Source organism: Gopherus evgoodei, chromosome 4 (genome assembly GCF_007399415.2).
Source record: "Gopherus evgoodei ecotype Sinaloan lineage chromosome 4, rGopEvg1_v1.p, whole genome shotgun sequence".
In the NCBI taxonomy this organism is placed as follows: Eukaryota; Metazoa; Chordata; order Testudines; family Testudinidae; genus Gopherus; species Gopherus evgoodei.
This window is the reverse complement of record NC_044325.1, coordinates 69,717,195-69,735,584: the sequence shown is the minus strand read 5'-3', so window position 1 is coordinate 69,735,584 and position 18,390 is coordinate 69,717,195. Positions and strand designations below refer to the sequence as shown.

The following is an 18,390-nucleotide window of genomic DNA, read 5'->3' as shown; positions in this document are numbered from 1 at the left end:
TATTAGACCTTGGGGGAGGGATAGCTCAGTGGTGAGCATTGGTCTACTAAACCCAGAGCTGTGAGTTCAGTCGTTGAGGGGGCCATTTAGGGATATGGGGCAAAAATCTCTCTCAGGATTGGTCCTGCTTTGTGCAGGGGGTTGGGACTAGATGACCTCCTGAGCTACCTTCCAACCCTGGTATTCTATAATACTTACTTTTTTTATAGCTGCTGTTCTTTTTTGGCTAGCAAAAGAGTTGATTGCTGGATTCTTACGTTATGGTGTTATCATCTGCCCCATTTCCCTACCAGAGTTTGCTACCTTGTGGAGAAGGGAATGGGGATGACCCTTCTCTTTCTCTGTCCCTCTCCACCATCTCTTGGCAACTTCCTTGCAGAAATCAATAAGAACGGCCATACTGGGTCAGACCAAAGGTCCGTCAAGCCCAGTATCCTGTCCTCTGACAGTGGCCAATGGCAGGTGCCCCAAAGGGAATGAACAGACAGGTTATCATCAAGTGATCCATGCCCTGTAACCCAATCCCAGCTTCTGGCAAACAGAGGCTAGGGACTCCATTCCTGCCTATCCTGGCTAATAGCTCCATCAATGGCTGTCTTCCATGAATCTGTCTAGCTTCCTTTTGAACCCTGCTATAGTACTGGCCTTCACAGCACCCTCTGGAAAGGAGTTCCAGAGGTTGACAGTGTATTGCCTGAAAAAATACTTGTTTGTTTTACAAACACCTGCTACCTATTAATTTCATTTGGTGACTTCTTGTTCTTGTATTATGAGAAGGAGTAAATAACACTTCCTTATTTACATTCTCTATATCACTCATGATTTTATAGACCTCTATCATATCTCCCCTTAGTCGCTTCTTTTCCAAGCCTAAAAGTCAGTCCTATTAATCTTTCCTCATATGGAAGCCGTTCTATAGCCCTAATCCTTTTTGTTGTCCTTTTCTGAACCTTTTCCAATTGCAGTATATCTTTTTTTGAGGATGGGCAACCACATCTGCACGCAGTATTCAAGGTGTGGGCATACCATGGATTTATATAGAGGCAATATATTTTCTGTCTTATTATCTCTCCCTTTCTTGATTCCCAACATTCTGTTCACGTTTTTGACTGCCTCTGCACCTTGAGTGGATGTTTTCAGAGAACTATTCACTGTGACTCCAAGATCTCTTTGAGTGGTAACAGCTAATTCAAACTCCTTCATTTTGTGTGTATAGTTGAGATTGTTTTCCAGTGTGCACTACTTTTGCATTTATCAACATTGAATTTCACCTGCCATTTTGTTGCCCTGTCACCCAGTTTTGTGAGATCCGTTTGTAGCTCTTTGCAGTCTGCCTGGGACTTAACTATCTTGAGTAGTTTTATACCTGCAAATTTAGCCACCTTACTGTATAACCCTTTTTCCAGATCATTTATGAATACATTGAATAGGACTGGGCCCAGTACAGATCCCTGGGGGACACCACTATTTTCTTCTCTCCATTTTGAAAACTGGCCATTTATTCTTACCCTTTTGTTTCCTATCTTTTAACCAGTTACCAATCCATGACAGAACTTTCCCTCTTATCCCATGACTGCCTGTTTTGCTTAAGAGCCTTTGGTGAGGCATCTTGACAAAGGCTTTCTGAAAATCTAAATACACTATATCCACTGGATCTCCTTTGTCCGCATGGTTGTTGACCCCCTCAAAGAGTTCTAGTAGATTGATGAGGCATGATTTCCCTTTACAAAACCCATGTTGACTATTTCCTAACAAATTATGTTCATCTATATGTCTGACAATTTTGTTCTTTACGATAGTTTCAACCAATTTGGCGGGTGCTGAAGTGAGGCTTACTGGCCTGTAGTTGCCAGGGTCACTTCTGGAACCCTTTTTAAAAATTGGCATCAGATTAGCTATCCTCCAGTCATTTGGTACAGAAGCTTATTTAAATGATGGGTTATAGATGACAGTTAATAGTCCTGCAATTTCACATTTGAGTTATGGCCAATCTTGGGCATAATTTTCTGTGGATGCTTGATAGATATATTACATCCACCAAAAATTGTGTAATTTCTTCCCTTCCTTTGGCAGAAAGTAATCTCTGCAAAGAAATCAAGGGTGCAGATTCTGGTATAAATTGCCATAGCTCCATTGTGAAAGTATGGCAACAATCTACACCAGCCGAGGATCTGCCCACAGGTACTGGATCTCCTAGATGTGTAAGCTTTCCACTTCACTACCTTTCAGTACCACTATCCTGGAATGTCTTATGATCTCATTTTCTTGAGCTGTCTTTGCACCTCTATGCTGGACAAGAGATCTCTATGCCGTTTTGTGTTTCATTCTCTGAAACACACTTTTTACATATTAGAAACTAAAATGCCCTCTCTGTTTAACAGTTATTTGGTGCCAGGTCTCTTCTTCTGTTTGTAAGATTCTGAACTATAACAAAACATCTGACCCTTCCAATTCCTCTTTTTCCTGAAACCTGGTTAACCCGCTGTTACAAACTGGTCAGGCTCTTCCTGCTGGCATTTCTCCAGGTTACTGTGAGTGGCTGAAACCCCTGTGTGATTTAAGCTTGTCTGAGTCTCAGTAGGCTGCAGCACTGTTCTTTTCTTTGGTATGTGCACCTGACACACAGCCTGAGAGTAGGTGCCCAGGAGATGTCTACATAGCAGCTGGGAGGTGTGATTCTTTGCCTGAGCTAGTGTCTAATAATAGTGTAGCCATGACAGCAGCTTGAGCTAACTGCGTGAGTATGTCCAGCAGGCTGAGTGGGATCGTACTTCGGCAGCTAGCCTTAGTTGCCTCGTGTATAGCCACAGCTATGCTGCTAATTTTAGTGCCCTAGTTCAAGCAGAGTTACTCCCTTCATGGAAGTGGAGTCCCACAACTAACTGCCTAGGCCGCCAGGATTGCTATTGACTTCCTGCTCCTTTACCAAGGTACTCCAGTAGCTTAGACACACCTTCCAGAACTCCACCCAAAGGTATGAGACTTCAGGTTTACTTCTTCAAGAGGCCTCAGGATAGGTGTAACACATAACACAATTCTAACATACACAGTCTCAAACCTTTTAAAAGAAAATACTAAACCCTCCAGGCATTTCTCTGCCACAGTTTCCTCTCCGCTAGACATGGCTGAAAAAAGGAATCCCTTTCTGCAAAAATGTTTATATTTTTTCAGAACTTGCTTCTGAAGCAGGATGAAACCTCAAAAACAAAATATCCATAGAAAGGGATTTCAGGGGAGGAAACCTCATATTTGTGAAATGGACTAGAGCAGTGGTTCCCAAACTTGTTCTGCCGCTTGTGCAGGGAAAGCCCCTGGCGGGCCAGACCAGTTTGTTTACCTGCCGTGTCTGCAGGTTCATCCGATCGTGTCTCCCAGTGGCCGCGGTTCACTGCTTCAAGCTAATGGGCCTGGCTGAACAAGTTTGGGAACCACTGGACTAGAGCCTTCCAGCCTGGTTGCCAGGAAGCAAGAGCGCTCAGCCACTCCTTACCAACATCCCCAACTGGAGCTGGAGAGGTGCTATGCCTTTCTGTCCCTAGGAGGAGTTTGAAGGAGGAGGGAGAGAAGCAGGGCATTGTGGTTCTGTGCCACTGTGGGTGGGAGAAGGGGTTGGCACTCTGCTGTGCTTCAGAAGTTTTTTTGAATTTGTAATAGATTCAGCAGACTGCTTCACTCTACTGAGCTGGCATTTGCTAATGAAACTAAGCTTCATCAGAAAATTCCCAACCAGCTCTTCTCCACTCCAGAATTTTGTGGGTTTTTTTGTGGGGAAGGGATTGCAAGGGCTGGATTCAGGGTCCTCTGGGATGCAGGATCCTCCTCCAGCAGCTTTCTGAGTTCTCTTCTCTTCTAAAACATAGGGCCTCTCCCCCTTGGTCAGCTGGCTTCCTCTGACCTTGTCCAGTCTGTCCCCTTTCTTCCTCCTGCTCAAACTTCTGTCTGTGTCTCCTGCTTCCTAGAGCCCTGCAGACCTACAGATATCCATGGACCCTGTTTGCAGATCGTGGATGGGATGCAGATGCTTAATGTTACAGATCTAATCTGTGCCAAATTTCAGGCACCCAGATTGAAAATGTGGACATGAATAGACATTAGGCTCTTCCTCACTCATTAATAATCAGTCTTGACTTTCAGATGTCATGGTGAGTTTGCAGCACTTGTTAGTTACAGATGGGTTTTTTAAAATCCAGTTCAAAGGTACTCAACTAGCCACATAAATGGAATTTCAGAAGATCACTCGGGTGTTTTAAGAGTTTAATTGTGCTTAGTCTGAAAGCAAAATTTTCAAAAACACTTGAACTTTGGTACCACTCATTTTCAATGACACTTAGGCTCCTTAGTTGTGTGTGTTGAAAAATTTTACTCCGCCTCTGCAGCTTGTCCTTCTTTTCTTAGCTGCCTTTTTTTCACTTAGGAGTTCACCAAACCACACTGATTTGAGGATTAATTTGGGATTCTGTGGTGGGTACTCTTCGTTAGTATAAAATTGAATGGAGCCTCCTTAATTTCAGTAATAGGAGGAAACATTGCATTTTCACCACTTACATTTTCTCTTTGAATTTTTAAGTTCAGTTTGGATTGAGAACAATGATTTGTGCATGAGAGGTGCAGCATACTTCATTGTACCAAGGAGTCAGGGTTTCTCCACACCTATGTTTACCTCAAGTATTCAAACACATAATCTGCTATGAAAGAGAATCAAAGATTAGTTTATTTTTTGGCAACATATGTTCTCTTTAAAATTAGTAATATACTATATAACAATATATACAGTCTAGCTTCTTGAGCTCTCACAACTGTTTCAAGCTTTGTTACACATCAAGTGCTTTATGCAGAATTATGTATGTGCCTTCACCTATGTGTACAAAAGGAAAGCAAGTAGACTTTAGAAATGCATGTATAACAGACAGCATGGTTCAGCTAGTGTTCAAATATTCCAACTGTACAGTCTGCTGCTTAATGGATCGCGTAGTTTTATACTGAGTTTTTGAAATAATCACTTGACCACCATACTATTGGTGGGAATGCAACCTATCGACTTCTGCAGAATTTTTCTTTAAAATAAAGTTCTAGACGGTACATTGGGAAGGTAGACTTCCAATTAGGGTTGTCAAAACAATTAAAAAATTAATTGTGATTAATCGTGCTTTTAAACAATAAGAGAATACCATTTATTTTAATATTTTTAATGTTTTCTACATTTTGATGTTTTCTACATTTTCAAATATATTGAGTTCAATTACAACCCAATACAGTGCTCACTGTATATATTACAAATATTTGCCCTGTAAAAAACAAATAGTATTTTTCAATTCACTTAATACAAGTACTGTAATGCAATTGCTTTATCATTAATATTGAACTTACAAGTGTAGAATTATGTACAAAAAAACCTGCATTCAAAAATAAAACAAAGTAAAACTTTAGAGCCTACAAGTCCACTCAGTCCCACTTCTTGTTCAGCCACTCACTCAGACAAACAAATTTGGTTACAATTTGCAGGAGGTAATGCTGCGTGCTTCTTGTTTACAATGTCACCTGAAAGTGAGAATAGGTGTTCACATGTCACTGTTTTAGCTGGTGTCACAAGATATTTACATGCCAGATGTGCTAAAGATTCATATGTCCATTCATGCTTCAACCACCATTCCAGAGAACATGCCTCCATGCTGATGGAGGGTTCTGCTCAATAATGATGCAAAGCAAAGTGGACCGATGCATGTTCCTTTTCATCATCTGAGTCAGATGCCACCAGCAGAAGGATGATTTTTTTTTTTGGTGGTTTGGGTTCTGTAGTTTCCACGTTGGAGTGTTGCTCTTTTAAGACTTCTGACAGCATGCTCCACACCACATCCCTCTCAGATTTTGGAAGGCACTTCAGATTCTTAAACCATACGTCGAGTACTGTAGCTATTTTCAGTAATCTCACATTGGTACCTTCTTTGCGTTTTGTCAAATCTGCTGTGAAAGTGTTCTGTGCTGGGTCATCATCCAAGACTGCTATAACTCAAAATATATGGCAGAATGCGGGTAGAACAGGAGACATGAAATTCTCCCCCAAGGAGTTCAGTCACAAATTTAATTGATTTTTTTTTTTGTTTAATAATAAAAAAAAAAAAAAAGCATCATCAGCATGAAAACATCCTCTAGAATGGTAGCTGAAGCATGAAGGAGCATACAAATGTTTAGTCTATCTGGCACATAAATAACCTTGCAATGCTAGTTACAGAAGTGCCATGCAAAAGCTTTTGCTCACTTTCAGGTGACAGTGTAAATGAGAAGCAGGCAGCATTATCTCCCATAAATGCAAACAAACTTGTTTGTCTTAGCGATTGGCTGAACAAGCGATAGGACTGAGTGGACTTGTAGGCTCTAAAGTTTTCCATTGTTTTATTTTTGAGTGCAGTTATGTAATAAAAAAAATTACATTTTATAAGTTACACTTTCAAGATAAAGAGATTGCACTACAGTACTTGTGTGAGGTGAATTGAAAAATACAATTTCTTATCATTTTTACAGTGCAAATATTTTCTTTTTTGGTGGTTTGGGTTCTGTAGTTTCCACGTTGGAGTGTTGCTCTTTTAAGACTTCTGACAGCATGCTCCACACCACATCCCTCTCAGATTTTGGAAGGCATTTCCAATATAAAGTGAGCACTGTACACTTAGTATTCTGTGTTGTAACAGAAATCACTATATTGGAAAATGTAGAAAAATATGCAAAAATATTTAATTTCAATTGGTATTCTGTTTAACAGTGCAATTCATCGTGATTAATTTTTTTGAGTTAATCGTTTGTGTTAATAGCAGTAATCGACAGCCCTACTTCCAGGTGTGTGGTGATACAGTAACAGGGCCGCCCGGGGGGGGGGGGCGGCAAGAGGGGCAATTTGCCCCGGGCTCCGCAGGGGCCCCCACGAGAGTTTTTCGGGGCCCCTGGAGCGGGGTCCTTCACTCGCTCGGGGGCCCCGGAAAACTCTTGCGGGGGCGGGCCCTGGAGCTTCTTCCACTCCCGGTCTTCGCTGGCAGGGGAGTCCTTCCGCTCCAGGGCGGAAGGACCACCCACCATCGCATTACCACCGAAGCAGGACCTGCTGCCGAAGTGCAACCCAGTCTTCGGCGGTAATTCGGCGGCGGGGGGCCCTTCCGTTCAGGGACCCGCCGCCGAAGTGCCCCGAAGACCCGCGGCGGGGGCTCCCCACCACCGAATTACCGCCGAAGAGTGGGCTGCACTTCGGCAGCGGGTCCCGCTTCGGCAGTAATTCGCCGGCGGGGGGCCCCCGCCGCGGGTCTTTGGGGCACTTCAGTGGCAGGTCCGAGAATGGAAGGGCCCCCCGCCGCCAAACAGGGCCAGCTCTAGACATTTTGCCGCGCGGGGAGCCCCTTGCCGCTCCCACTGCTCCGGCAGACCTCCCGCAGGCATGGCTGCGAAGGGTCCGCTGGTCCCGCAGCTCCGGTGGACCTCCCGCAGGCGTGCCTGCGGATGCTCCACTGGAGCCGCGGGACCAGCGGACCCTTCGCAGGCACGCCTGTGGGAGGTCCACTGGAGCCGCCTGCCGCCGATGGCCCCAGGCCCCCGGAATCCTCTGGGTGGCCCTGTACAATAATGCCTTCGTTACTCTCTCTAAAAGAAGGATCCAGTGCTTGTGCTGTTGCTCATAGTGTCTTTTTTCACCCTAACCAGCAATCTAGTGAAATTTAAAAGAATCTTTTTACTCAGAGTTGCACTAGTTTAACTTAAATTGTGATTATTTTTTTAAACTGATCGTTAAACTAGGCTTTTACAATTTAGCTTAAAGCCATTAGTACCAGGGGTTGTCATAAGTGCACCACAGGCCAAATCCGGACCTCCAGACACTTTTGAACGGACCCTGAAATCTTTTTATGTACTTACCATTATTTTTAATTTTTTTTTCCTCTGGAATCTGGACCTTGCCAATACTTTGACCAAGAAATTCATATATTAGGATCAGGTTTAAACTAAACTGAAATATGTCCGTTCAAGGCTTGCACTGTTCACTGGAATCTAGCCAATCTGGTGCTAGTTTGTATGCAGGCCAGGCCATAGTAATAAAACCCCTGAGCAGTTACATCAGTGGGTAAAACACTAATGTAGATCAGAATTTTTGGCTTCACTTTGCTGGTACTTGGGGGAAAAAGCCATAAATAGCAACAGTCAGGCAACCAGCACTTGGCAGTGGAGGGAGGACTAAAACAAAACAGAGGCTAAGGGTGGGATAAACTAATTAGAGCACCCTGTTATGCTTATAAGAAGCATGCGGGATTTTTTTCAGGGAAAAAGGCAATATGTTGCATTTATTGAGAATACAGCAGTTAGCATATGCATTTCAGTCTCTCTCACTCTCTCAGACACCATTCACACAGTCCTGCCAGTCAATGTTTATAGTTACCAGTCCAGAGTCTGGATCAATCTAGTGGCCAACCAGATTGGTCGCAGAAGGGAGCTGGGCTCTGTTGGTCGCCATCTGATGCTCCTGGAGTTGTGGCAAGACGAACCCAAAGTTCCATGGCAAAGCACCCTGTTCTTATAGTTCTTTTTTCTCCACTGAAGTCTGTGGATTTTGCTGTGGAATTTACGACAGTTACTCCAAAATTGATGTTATCTTTTGATGTTAACACGCCAAAGTACCTTCGAGAGGGTCATCCTTTCCTGGTTTCAGATTTAATCAGTTACCTTGGCTTTAGGGGTGCCAGCCTCCACCTCAGAATCGTCAATTTGCCCTTCCTTAATCATGGATGCGCTGGTGTCGTTAAGTGTCTTCACTCCTTCATTGACTATCTGACTTTAACAATGGCCTTCACACCTTATCTTTTCCTGATGCCTTCATTCCTTATTTACAGTCTTTTACAGAGACCTTCGAAGGTATACAACAGGGGTTCTCAAACTGGGGGTCGGGACCCCTCAGGGAGTCGGGAGATTATTACATGGGAGGTTGCAAGCTGTCAGCCTCCACCCCAAACCCTACTTTGCCTCCAGCATTTATAATGGTGTTAAATATATAAAAAAGTGTTCTTAATGTATAAGGGGGGGGTCACACTCAGAGGCTTGGTATGTGAAAGGGGTCACCAGTACAAAAGTTTGAGAACCCCTGGTGTAAAAGAGCAGTGTTTTATATTGAGCAAAAAAGACATTGTAAGTTAAACCTTACTAAATCTTGTGACCCAAAACAGTTCACATTGAGGCCCGGACCTTCTTCATGCCTCTAATCTCATTAACATAGACACAATACAAAATCCTGTCTCTTACTTACTAAACCTTAAAACAAAAAAATGTGTACTTAACTAAAGGGCCTAATTTGGAATGCAAATAGGAAACAAGACCCCATTGTCAACATTGTAACTTATCCTAAAACAGAGGGTGACCATAATCAGCCACAAAGATTGCTCTGATTTGTCCCTGCCTTAACATCAGTACAGACACTGACAGTCTGTCAGATGCGTTTCTGCCAATATCCCAGAGAGTCATTCCTTTCTGCTATTCAAAAAGGGTGGCTGGCAGGATGATCAAATCATACATTAATACATATTACATTATTCTAACTGTCAATCATTATAACCTCTAATACAAATATAAAATCCTACTCCTACAACCCCTCGCTCTCATCTGTTTTTTGCAGGATCTGGACAGAGGAGGCAGGCAGGCAGAGATTGTCTCATCCAGAAATCAGGGAGGGATGCTGTACATCCAACATCCAAAGGCTTCCATGAAAGACAACTCTTTCCCCTCCCACTCCCCCCAGCAGGCTCTGGGGTGCTCTGGGATAAGTTCTACTCAATCTTCCTCCCAACAGCTGGAAGTATGGGTTGGTGGGCTGAAGTTTCTGTTGGGCCTCGACAATAGCTCTTGTATTGATCTCTGAGCAGTAGCATACATACCTAGTTGTATGTGTCTTGTAAACTTCGTCCTGATTTTCATATCTTGGAAATAGTAAGTCTCAGATGGCTCATTAAAATAAATCGCTAAACAGAAGACAGTTTAATATTTTCAAACACACCTTAATATTGTAGAATTTCAACACTTGAGAGCCAAAGGTTGTATTGTAAACAGAATTTTCCCAGACAGACATTTATGATCTTGGGCAGCCTTGCTTATGTAAACTGATTTACTTCAAAGATTGACTTTGACCCACTGAAACTGGGCTTTTTATGAAGTGAAGATGCAACTAATTAACGCACTAGTTTTCAGACAATTACAATAGTCCTGTTGTTATACTCTGCTAATAATATAGAACTGTTCCTGTAATATTAAGATTACATGTAAACTCCACCTTTCTTATAACATACATGAGTTTAGGTTGATTTTTATGGTAGTTCCTTTCTTAGTCTAGAAATCTTCCCAAAATAATTCCATGAGGTGAGTCTTGTGAGTGATGCTGTAGACAGTGGAACTATTCCTGCACTCTTCAGTAAACAAAAAATTCCTGCATTGTAGAGTAGAATCAGTTTTACTGAGAGCAAGTGTTGGCCAAGACACAACCAAGGTTATCTACCTCTCAAATCTAAATTATATTGGCTGTTGAAATTTACATGTGAACACAGATGCTGGACTTCTCTCAAAGGTCTTAAGAGCGCAAGTGTTTGTATGGACAAGTTCACAATCCCCAGATGGTAGCACTGTACAAATGTGAGTTACTACTATTCAGTCTGGATAAACTGTCCTCCTATAGCAGACATTTTGCTTGAGATTTATCAGCTTCCATCCCCTTTCTTCAAGCATAGGGTCAGATACAGAATTACTAGCTTTATTTTAACTGTGCTTAGTCTTACATGTTCATAATGATGCAGTGCTTTAAATCTTGTGCACTTTCAGAATGATGCTTTGCTTTTTTAAAAAACAACAAATTAAACTTCTTCAGCCTGATGTCTTAATGGTCTTGCTTAAGTTGTTTTAAACTGGAATACCATTCTTTCTGCACCACTAGTTTACTTGTTTACATTAGACTGAGTTTCTTGGTTGCAGCTTTTACATGTAGCTTCTTGAGAGGACAGACTTGATTGACATTCGCTAACTCATAACTATTCAGTAGTCTGAATTTGACAGCAGGAGAGGTCCTTGCAGTCGAAAGCTTTTTTTTGTCCTGCAGTTAAAAGAAATAATACATAATGGCTTTCATACAAGCCAATTGGGTGGCCTAATGACAACTAAATCCCAAAATGTTGTCTCTTGGTTCCAGAGGCTGAAATGCATCTGAGGGCTGCCCTTGCCACCCTTAGGGAAAGTCTCAAGATCATGAAAAATCCCAATAGGAGTCACTGTCAGATTATCTAGAACTTTGTTCACACAAAAATTACATTAAAAGAACATAATTAAGGTTGCAAAGTCAAGCATGTGTAAGCTAGTAAATGTCAGAATTACAGTTGCTTGGGCAACTGGATTAGTTCCGCCTGTGCATATGTACTCTGATATAGTCCTTAATTACCTGATCAATATTTTTCCATAGGACCCCTGCTTCATTCAGTGTACAGTTAATGAGCAACTATTTCACTGTTTTGTTTTCTCCACATTGTTCATAGTGTGGTCCCAGGCACCTGTTTTGTCCTTCCTATTCAAATCCTACTCTACAGACAAAATTATTAACTTTTTTTTTAGATTTCTCTGTGGCATTCATCACTATAATACTTGTGGAGCACTCAAAGACTAATTTAATTTATTTTCAAAACTCCATTGTGGTCTGACTGGGGCGGTGTCATCCCTGTTTTACAGGCCTACAACCTGATTTTTGAGAGTGATTTTAGCATTGTATAGCACTTAATATGTTTAAGACAGAGCTCCCATTGACTTCTGTTGCAGTGGTGAGTGCTCAGCCCTTTTTGTAAATCAGACCCCAGGGTCGGAAGTCAGACAACCAAAACATGAGGAATACCACACAATTAGTGACCATCTGTGAAAAGATTGATATAAGTGACTTGAATAGAATCGCATAGGAACTGTGTGACATAGGCAGGAATAGAATTCAGTTCAGTTCTCCAGGGTAGTTCTTCAGAGAATTAAATTCTTTTCCAGCAATCCCCTGCCCCATTCACTATATGCCTTCCTGTTTCTTCAAAAAGGGAAGCAAGGGTTCTATAGCCAACAGTCTCCTTTTAGTATACACCTCTGAATCATCCCCAGGGCAGGTCCATCCTATACATTGAATGGGAAAGGGGGTTTCTAGTGTATGATCATGTAACTAAAGACTATATGAATGCATATGCACAAGGGGGCTGAATTAAGGTTTTATGTAGACTTAACTCTGCAGTTTCCAAACTTTGAGTTCTTGACTTTTCAACATTGATGTTCTTTTAATGTAGATTGTGTGTGTGTGTGTGTGTGTGTGTGTGTGTCTTCCTAGCTTTTAAAAAAGCAAGCTGAAAAAGCAAAAATGGCATGTGCCATATTGATATTCATAAGGGTCATCAGCAGCGTTGGAGCCTTTAGATACACAGCACAGACCTCTGCTGACCTAATGGCAGTAAATGATAGTAATGGTAGGTTGTCATCCTCTATGTGGACCAGCATGAGAGTGGCTTTCAAATATTTGTTGACAACAGATGAATGGTGGGACTCTAGAATAATGGGTTCCATTCCAGACTTTAGAGAGGAGTGTTTTTTAGGGGGCTCACTTCCCATCTACCCCCAAACATGACCCCTTCTGTCCTGTCTCCTCCAACCTGTGACTGTTCCAGTCCTATCTCTAGTCTATCCCTGGCTCCTCGTTGTAGTGCTATTCTTTAGAATGTCTGGACCCAGCAGGAGAGTCATTGAGAGCACAGAAGAGACAAGTGCCCTGCTCTCATTTAAGGGGTCCAGACCTGGACCCAGAATGGCCTGCAGCAGTCCAGAGCTGAAAAAACAGGAAAAGTCATCCTCTGACCTGGGCAGAAAAAGGCCCAGTACAGATGCAATTTTCTGGAAGTTTAGCTGCTCAAATGTAAGATGATGCCACTGAGCATGTGTGAACTAACTTTTATTTCTGAGGTTTATACCTTGACCAAATATGGGCCAATTTTTCACAGAGATGGAAAAAGGCACATCTCTGACACCTTGCTGCCACTCTCTGCTTCTAAGGATGGAGATTAGAGCTTTTCAAGGAAAAGTACATAATCTTTTAATGTGGGAAAATGTATTTTTCCCTAGCCTTGTTTTTGGAAACAGTTGAAGAATTCTGGCTGAAATTTTCTCAAAAATTCAGCCTAAGGCAAACACCCAGCATAGAAACCTTCAGACCAAATGATTCGAGTTTGGTGAAATTTATGTAGGGTCCTATAAGGAAGTATCAAGCAACCTTAATAGGCAGTGGTACCAGCTCCACCTATAATTTATTCCTTACATTAGGGAGCTGGAGAAGTTAATCCAGTTCCCTTCCCAGCAAAATCTAAAGCCTTGTAGACAAAACTTTTTGGAATCCTGGCTATTTGGATATGGAGAAGGACAAGTAGGGTGTACATTTAAAGAAAATATAAATCTAGCTATAATGTGCTTTTGTGATCCTATTTAAGGTAAAAGATGACAGTAGTAAATGACTTGAGTACAGTAAGTGAAAAGAACTAATTTCTCTTGCTGCAAAATTCATTAACTGAGGTGTGGGTGGGGGAAGGGACACACTTCAGTTGCTGTGTATATAATTGGGGCTGGGTTCCCGTTTGACCTAAAGTCTGTCTTGATGCAGCAGCACAAGCCAGCGAGGAGACTGTCATGTTTCACCGTGAACGCAGCACATTTAGGCGTCAGGCTGTACGGCGCCGGCACAATGCAGGGAGTAACCCCACCCCTCCCACATTGCTCATCGGATCACCCCTCAGGTATGGTATCTAAATGTTCCACCATCTTTAGCATGCATGCAGCAGACTATTTCCCACACCCACTAGCATTTCCAAAAAGCACTTCCCTTCTCTCCTCACCTTTAACCTTTTTTGGGCTGTCTCTGCATGTCTTTGGACTAGCTGAATTTGTGCATGTGTACGTGGCACTTTTTTCCCCCCACAATGACAGGGTTAGCCAATCTCTTAACATGGCACATGTGGGTTTAGATCAACCACAAAACGAATTAATGGTAACAAACTGACTTATACTCAGTTCTTTCACTTTAATTTCATGTCAAATCTTTAGATACTTTAAAATTTAAACATAAATAAGAAAATGTTAAATCAGTATCTCTTTTTTTCTTCCAAGGGGGAAGAGGAGAATAGGAGTACTCACACTTCTCAGGAACTGTAGAGAGGAAGATATCTGCACCATAAAATTAGCAGGATAATGTAAACAGCTAAACTGTCCTGCAAAAGTTCTAGATCTTAGAATGCAGCAAACCACTACATAAAGACCAGCTATCAACCCTGTCAAAAATAGAAGTCTTTGAAATAATTCATAAACTAGCTTACTCTTGTTTTTAAATGCAATAAATCCCATATTATTGCCTGATGCTAACTCTACTTATATCAAATACCAAATGTATGTTAAAGTAGTAGTATATATCTCTGTATTTTTAAGGCCTGTCCTCAACCTTCTAAATTAAGTTAATTGCTCTCAATATTATGAGCTGTCCAGCTTTAAATTTCAGTAGTACTCCTGTAATTTCTTTTACTGAAGGAGTACAGAAACTGAGCAAACTAATGCCTTAAATCTTTAATACTATCTAAACCAAACAGTTCTTAAGCAGGAGGCAGGGAATCATGGCTTCAGCATGGCACTACTGAAGCAACTACTAGACCGTTTCTAAAATATCCTTGGATATCGGGATTGATGCTTCCAAGGTCCTGCTTTGAGACACTTGGCATCGATTTTTCTCTTCTTTTGGGGCAAAAGGAGAGACACTTAAGTAAAAATGTGCACATCTTTCCCACTTTGAAGATGACATTTTATTTTGAAGAAAATGTAAACCTAGTGTAAAACAGTTTACACTTTCCCACATTCCTTCCCAGTTTGATCATCTCCTATTTGATTCTAAAAATAAGATGCAGAATTTGGCACCCTACTTGTTTTCATGCAATGGCTAATCCTAGTTTAAGGGGGTTGGGGTGAAAGGAAGTTTAAAATCTGCTTTCTGTGTCTGAACCTTACTCAAATGTCTCTTCCATTTTCTCCCAAATGTGGACATTTCTCCATTGTTCCCACATCAAAGATCAGTTATTTTTTCTCTCCCCTTCACATCAGAGTTGCATTGGTTTATTGCAGGCATATAGGCATGTGCCTCCTGAATTTTGGAAGCCACTTTTTAATGAAGATGCATAGGTCTGATCCTAGGTGCTCATAATCAGCTGGAAAGACAGTGCCAATGAAAGGGAGAAACTGCCCAAGAGACAGGAGCTCAAGAAGCTCAAATGAGGTTAGACCAGAGTATTGTTAAGGAGTAATTGATAGCTTGGCTTCTGATACTCATCTAGCCAACTTCCATTATTCAAGATACAAGTTAATGAGGTGCATTTTTATTGGCTATTACGGTACATAGCAATGCTTAATTGAGTTGATTTTTTTTAAATAAATTTTACTAAAGGGAAAAGTAGATGTTGATCTTTATTCTTATTGAACATAGTGTGGGCTGTAGCAACTCTCCTTACTTTCATGAGTCACCTCTGTGTGCTCTAAATCATATTCACTTGCATTGTGTTCTCTGCTCTTCTGAGGGAGAGTAGAGCAATTGTTTTGTCTGTAGGAGATCATGCAGATAAATGTGAGCACTGATCATTGACATCAGCCCAAGAATGATAATGTCTGTGATTTACGTGGATCAGAGAGAGCAGAATAGGAAGCAAATGAGGAACTATCTCAGGTGTCCCTTCTGCTTAAAGCTGGAGTTGGCAGCTGCCTCCTTCTCCCCGCTAGTGTAGGCACCAAGATTTCCATGATATGATGGCCTCTGACATACAGGTGGATTTTGTTGTGAGGACAATGAAAGAGCTGAACTTTAAGGACATAACTTCTTATTCAAAAAAGAAATATTCAAGAACGAGAGAACAGAGAGAAATTCTGGCCAAGTAAATTACTTTCTTTATATGTGTTGCCCATGCTCCAGTTTGTTCCTGTGTAAATGAAAACCAGAACCCATTCTCTCAGATCTCTGAACATCTACAGTAACTCCTCATTTAACGTCGTCCCGCTTAACGTTGTTTCAATGCTACGTCCCTGCTCAGTTAGGGAACATGCTCGTTTAAAGTTGTGCAGTGCTCCCTTATAATGTTGTTTGGCTGCCTGCTTGTAAGATTCTGTGGAAGAGCAGCGATTTTACAAGGAGCATTGCACAAGTTCCACTTCTCCGCCTCCTCCCCCTCCCTCCCAGCGTTTTCCCCACCGCCAAACAGCTGTTCGGCAGCACTTAGGACTTTCTGGGAGGGTGGGGGAGGAACAGGGAAGTGCCACATCTCCACTCCTCCCCCTCCCTCCCAGAAAGTCCTAAGCGCCACCAAACAGCTGTTTAGCAGTGCTTAGGATTTTCTGGGAGGGAGGGGGAGGAGTGGAGACTCAGGGCTTCTCCGCTCCTTTCCTTCCTCCCAGCACTTTGTGTGTAGGACTTTTGGGGAGGGAGGGGCAAGATTGGGGAAGCGCAGTGTTTCTGCTCTTCCCCCGCCCTCCAAGAAAGTCCTAAGCCAACAAACAGCTGTTTAGCGGTACTTTGGATTTTCTGGCAGAGAGGGGGAGGAGTGGAGATTCAGAGCTTCTCTACTTCTCCCCCTCGCTCCCAGAAAGTCCTAAGCTGTTTGGCGGGGCTTAGGACTTTTTTTTTTTGGTGGGTGGGAGGGATGTGGCATGCTCCTGAGAGGAGGTGGAGTAGGGGTGGGAAGAGGTGGGCCTAGAGTGGAGTGGGGACAGGAAGAGGCAGGCCTGGAGCATTCTTCTCCAGGGAAGCTGCTGCTGCAGAGGTGCTTCCTAGTGTCCTTCCCTGCAGCGGGCTGTGCCTGTGTGGGGTAAGCCAGGGGCACTTCCCAACTGCAGTACAGTACAGTATATAATGTCTTTTGTCTGCCCCCCCCAAAAAAAATTTCCTTGGAACCTAACCCCCCGCATTTACATTAAATCTTAGGGGAAAATTGGATTCGTTTAACATTGTTTCACTTAAAGTTGCATTTTTCAGGAACGTAACTACAACGTTAAATGAGGAATTACTGTACAAAGAAGCAGATCACCAGAAATAAACTGAAATTAAGTATTTGAAATATACATGCAGAGCCAAATACTGGTAGCAGAGACCTTGCTAAAAGTATTATTTGTGATGCTGGCTGGGAGCCCAATATATTATAGTTTAAAATGTCTTAGACTATTTTATATCTAACTGCCAGTCAACCAGTGTTACAAATGACCTCATTCTTAGAGCAGGAGGGTCACTGGTTATTTGTCACAAATTTGTTTGAGATACAAACTGAAATTTATTTGGAAATTATTAATGTTAAATATTCTTCAGACTTCTATATAACTAATAGAAATAAAAAGAGTATCTTTTTGTTTGTGTAACTTGGTGTTAATGGGAGTTGTATGTGCACTGAAGAGACCTGTGAAGTAGGAAATAAAAACTTAATGTGTAAAAAAGAAATCCAGAGTAATATGAATATAATCCATTATGAACTGATTTTAGTAATTTATTTGAGAAGTATTGATCACTGCAAATAGGTAGGCATTTTCTATCTCTGCTAATAGGAAGTAATTCTCTATCTAGTTCCTATATTGCTAATAAACTCTACTGCTGCAAGTTTTAAACTTTAATAACAGTTAGGCATATTAACCTTTAATTGCCCTGATACTGTTTTCTCTAATACTCTTGCCAATGAAACTTTTCTTTCCTAATCTCTTGACTGTGGCATAATATTAGATGTCATAGAGATGGTCGTTAGAAGACTTGTGCAATCCCATTTGAAGTTTCCAACATACATTTTTACAAGGGTATCTTGGTAGTGAAACATTTTATTAAAATAGACTAATCGCATTGCGTAACTAGATATTTGGACAAGGAAAAGATTTTAAATTAAAATCTCCAGTAAACTCTAAAGGCATGGTGGTAAAATAGGTACATGGACATTCGTTGCACCATTTAAAAACAAACTGCACCTCTACCCCACTATAATGCGACCAGATATAACACAAATTCAGATATAACGCAGTAGAGCAGTGCTCCAGGGCGGGGCTGCACACTCCGGTGGATCCAAGCAAGTTCAATATAACGCGGTTTCACCTGTAACGCAGTAAGATTTTTGGGCTCCCAAGGACAGCGTTATATCGAGGTAGAGGTGTACTTCCAATATCGCTGATAAGTACCAGCAGTGTGCTGGGCACTTCAGACATAATGCTGTCTGCTAACACTTCAGTGTACGGTTTCAGAGTAGCAGCCACAAGTACTTCAGTGTACGTGACAGTCTGTACTAGTGTCCGACTTTAGATTTGACGTCTAAATTTACTTGTGTTTGA

At 41.8% G+C, this 18,390-nt stretch overlaps 1 protein-coding gene across 4 annotated transcripts in view; it reads left to right on the top strand.

The window, feature by feature from the left end:
* Positions 1 to 18,390, top strand: part of PCNX1 (pecanex 1) — a 133,393-nt gene that overhangs the window by 39,446 nt on the left and 75,557 nt on the right. The window contains exons 7-8 of one of the 4 annotated variants that reach the window (XM_030559666.1): positions 9,638 to 9,817; positions 13,670 to 13,802. The exons of 1 other annotated variant lie outside the window; for it this stretch is intronic. In XM_030559666.1, coding sequence (XP_030415526.1) covers positions 9,638 to 9,817; positions 13,670 to 13,802 — 313 coding nt within the window. The remainder of the gene's footprint in view (positions 1 to 9,637; positions 9,818 to 13,669; positions 13,803 to 18,390) is intronic. 2 more of the 4 variants (XM_030559668.1, XM_030559667.1) reach the window with 2 other exon arrangements.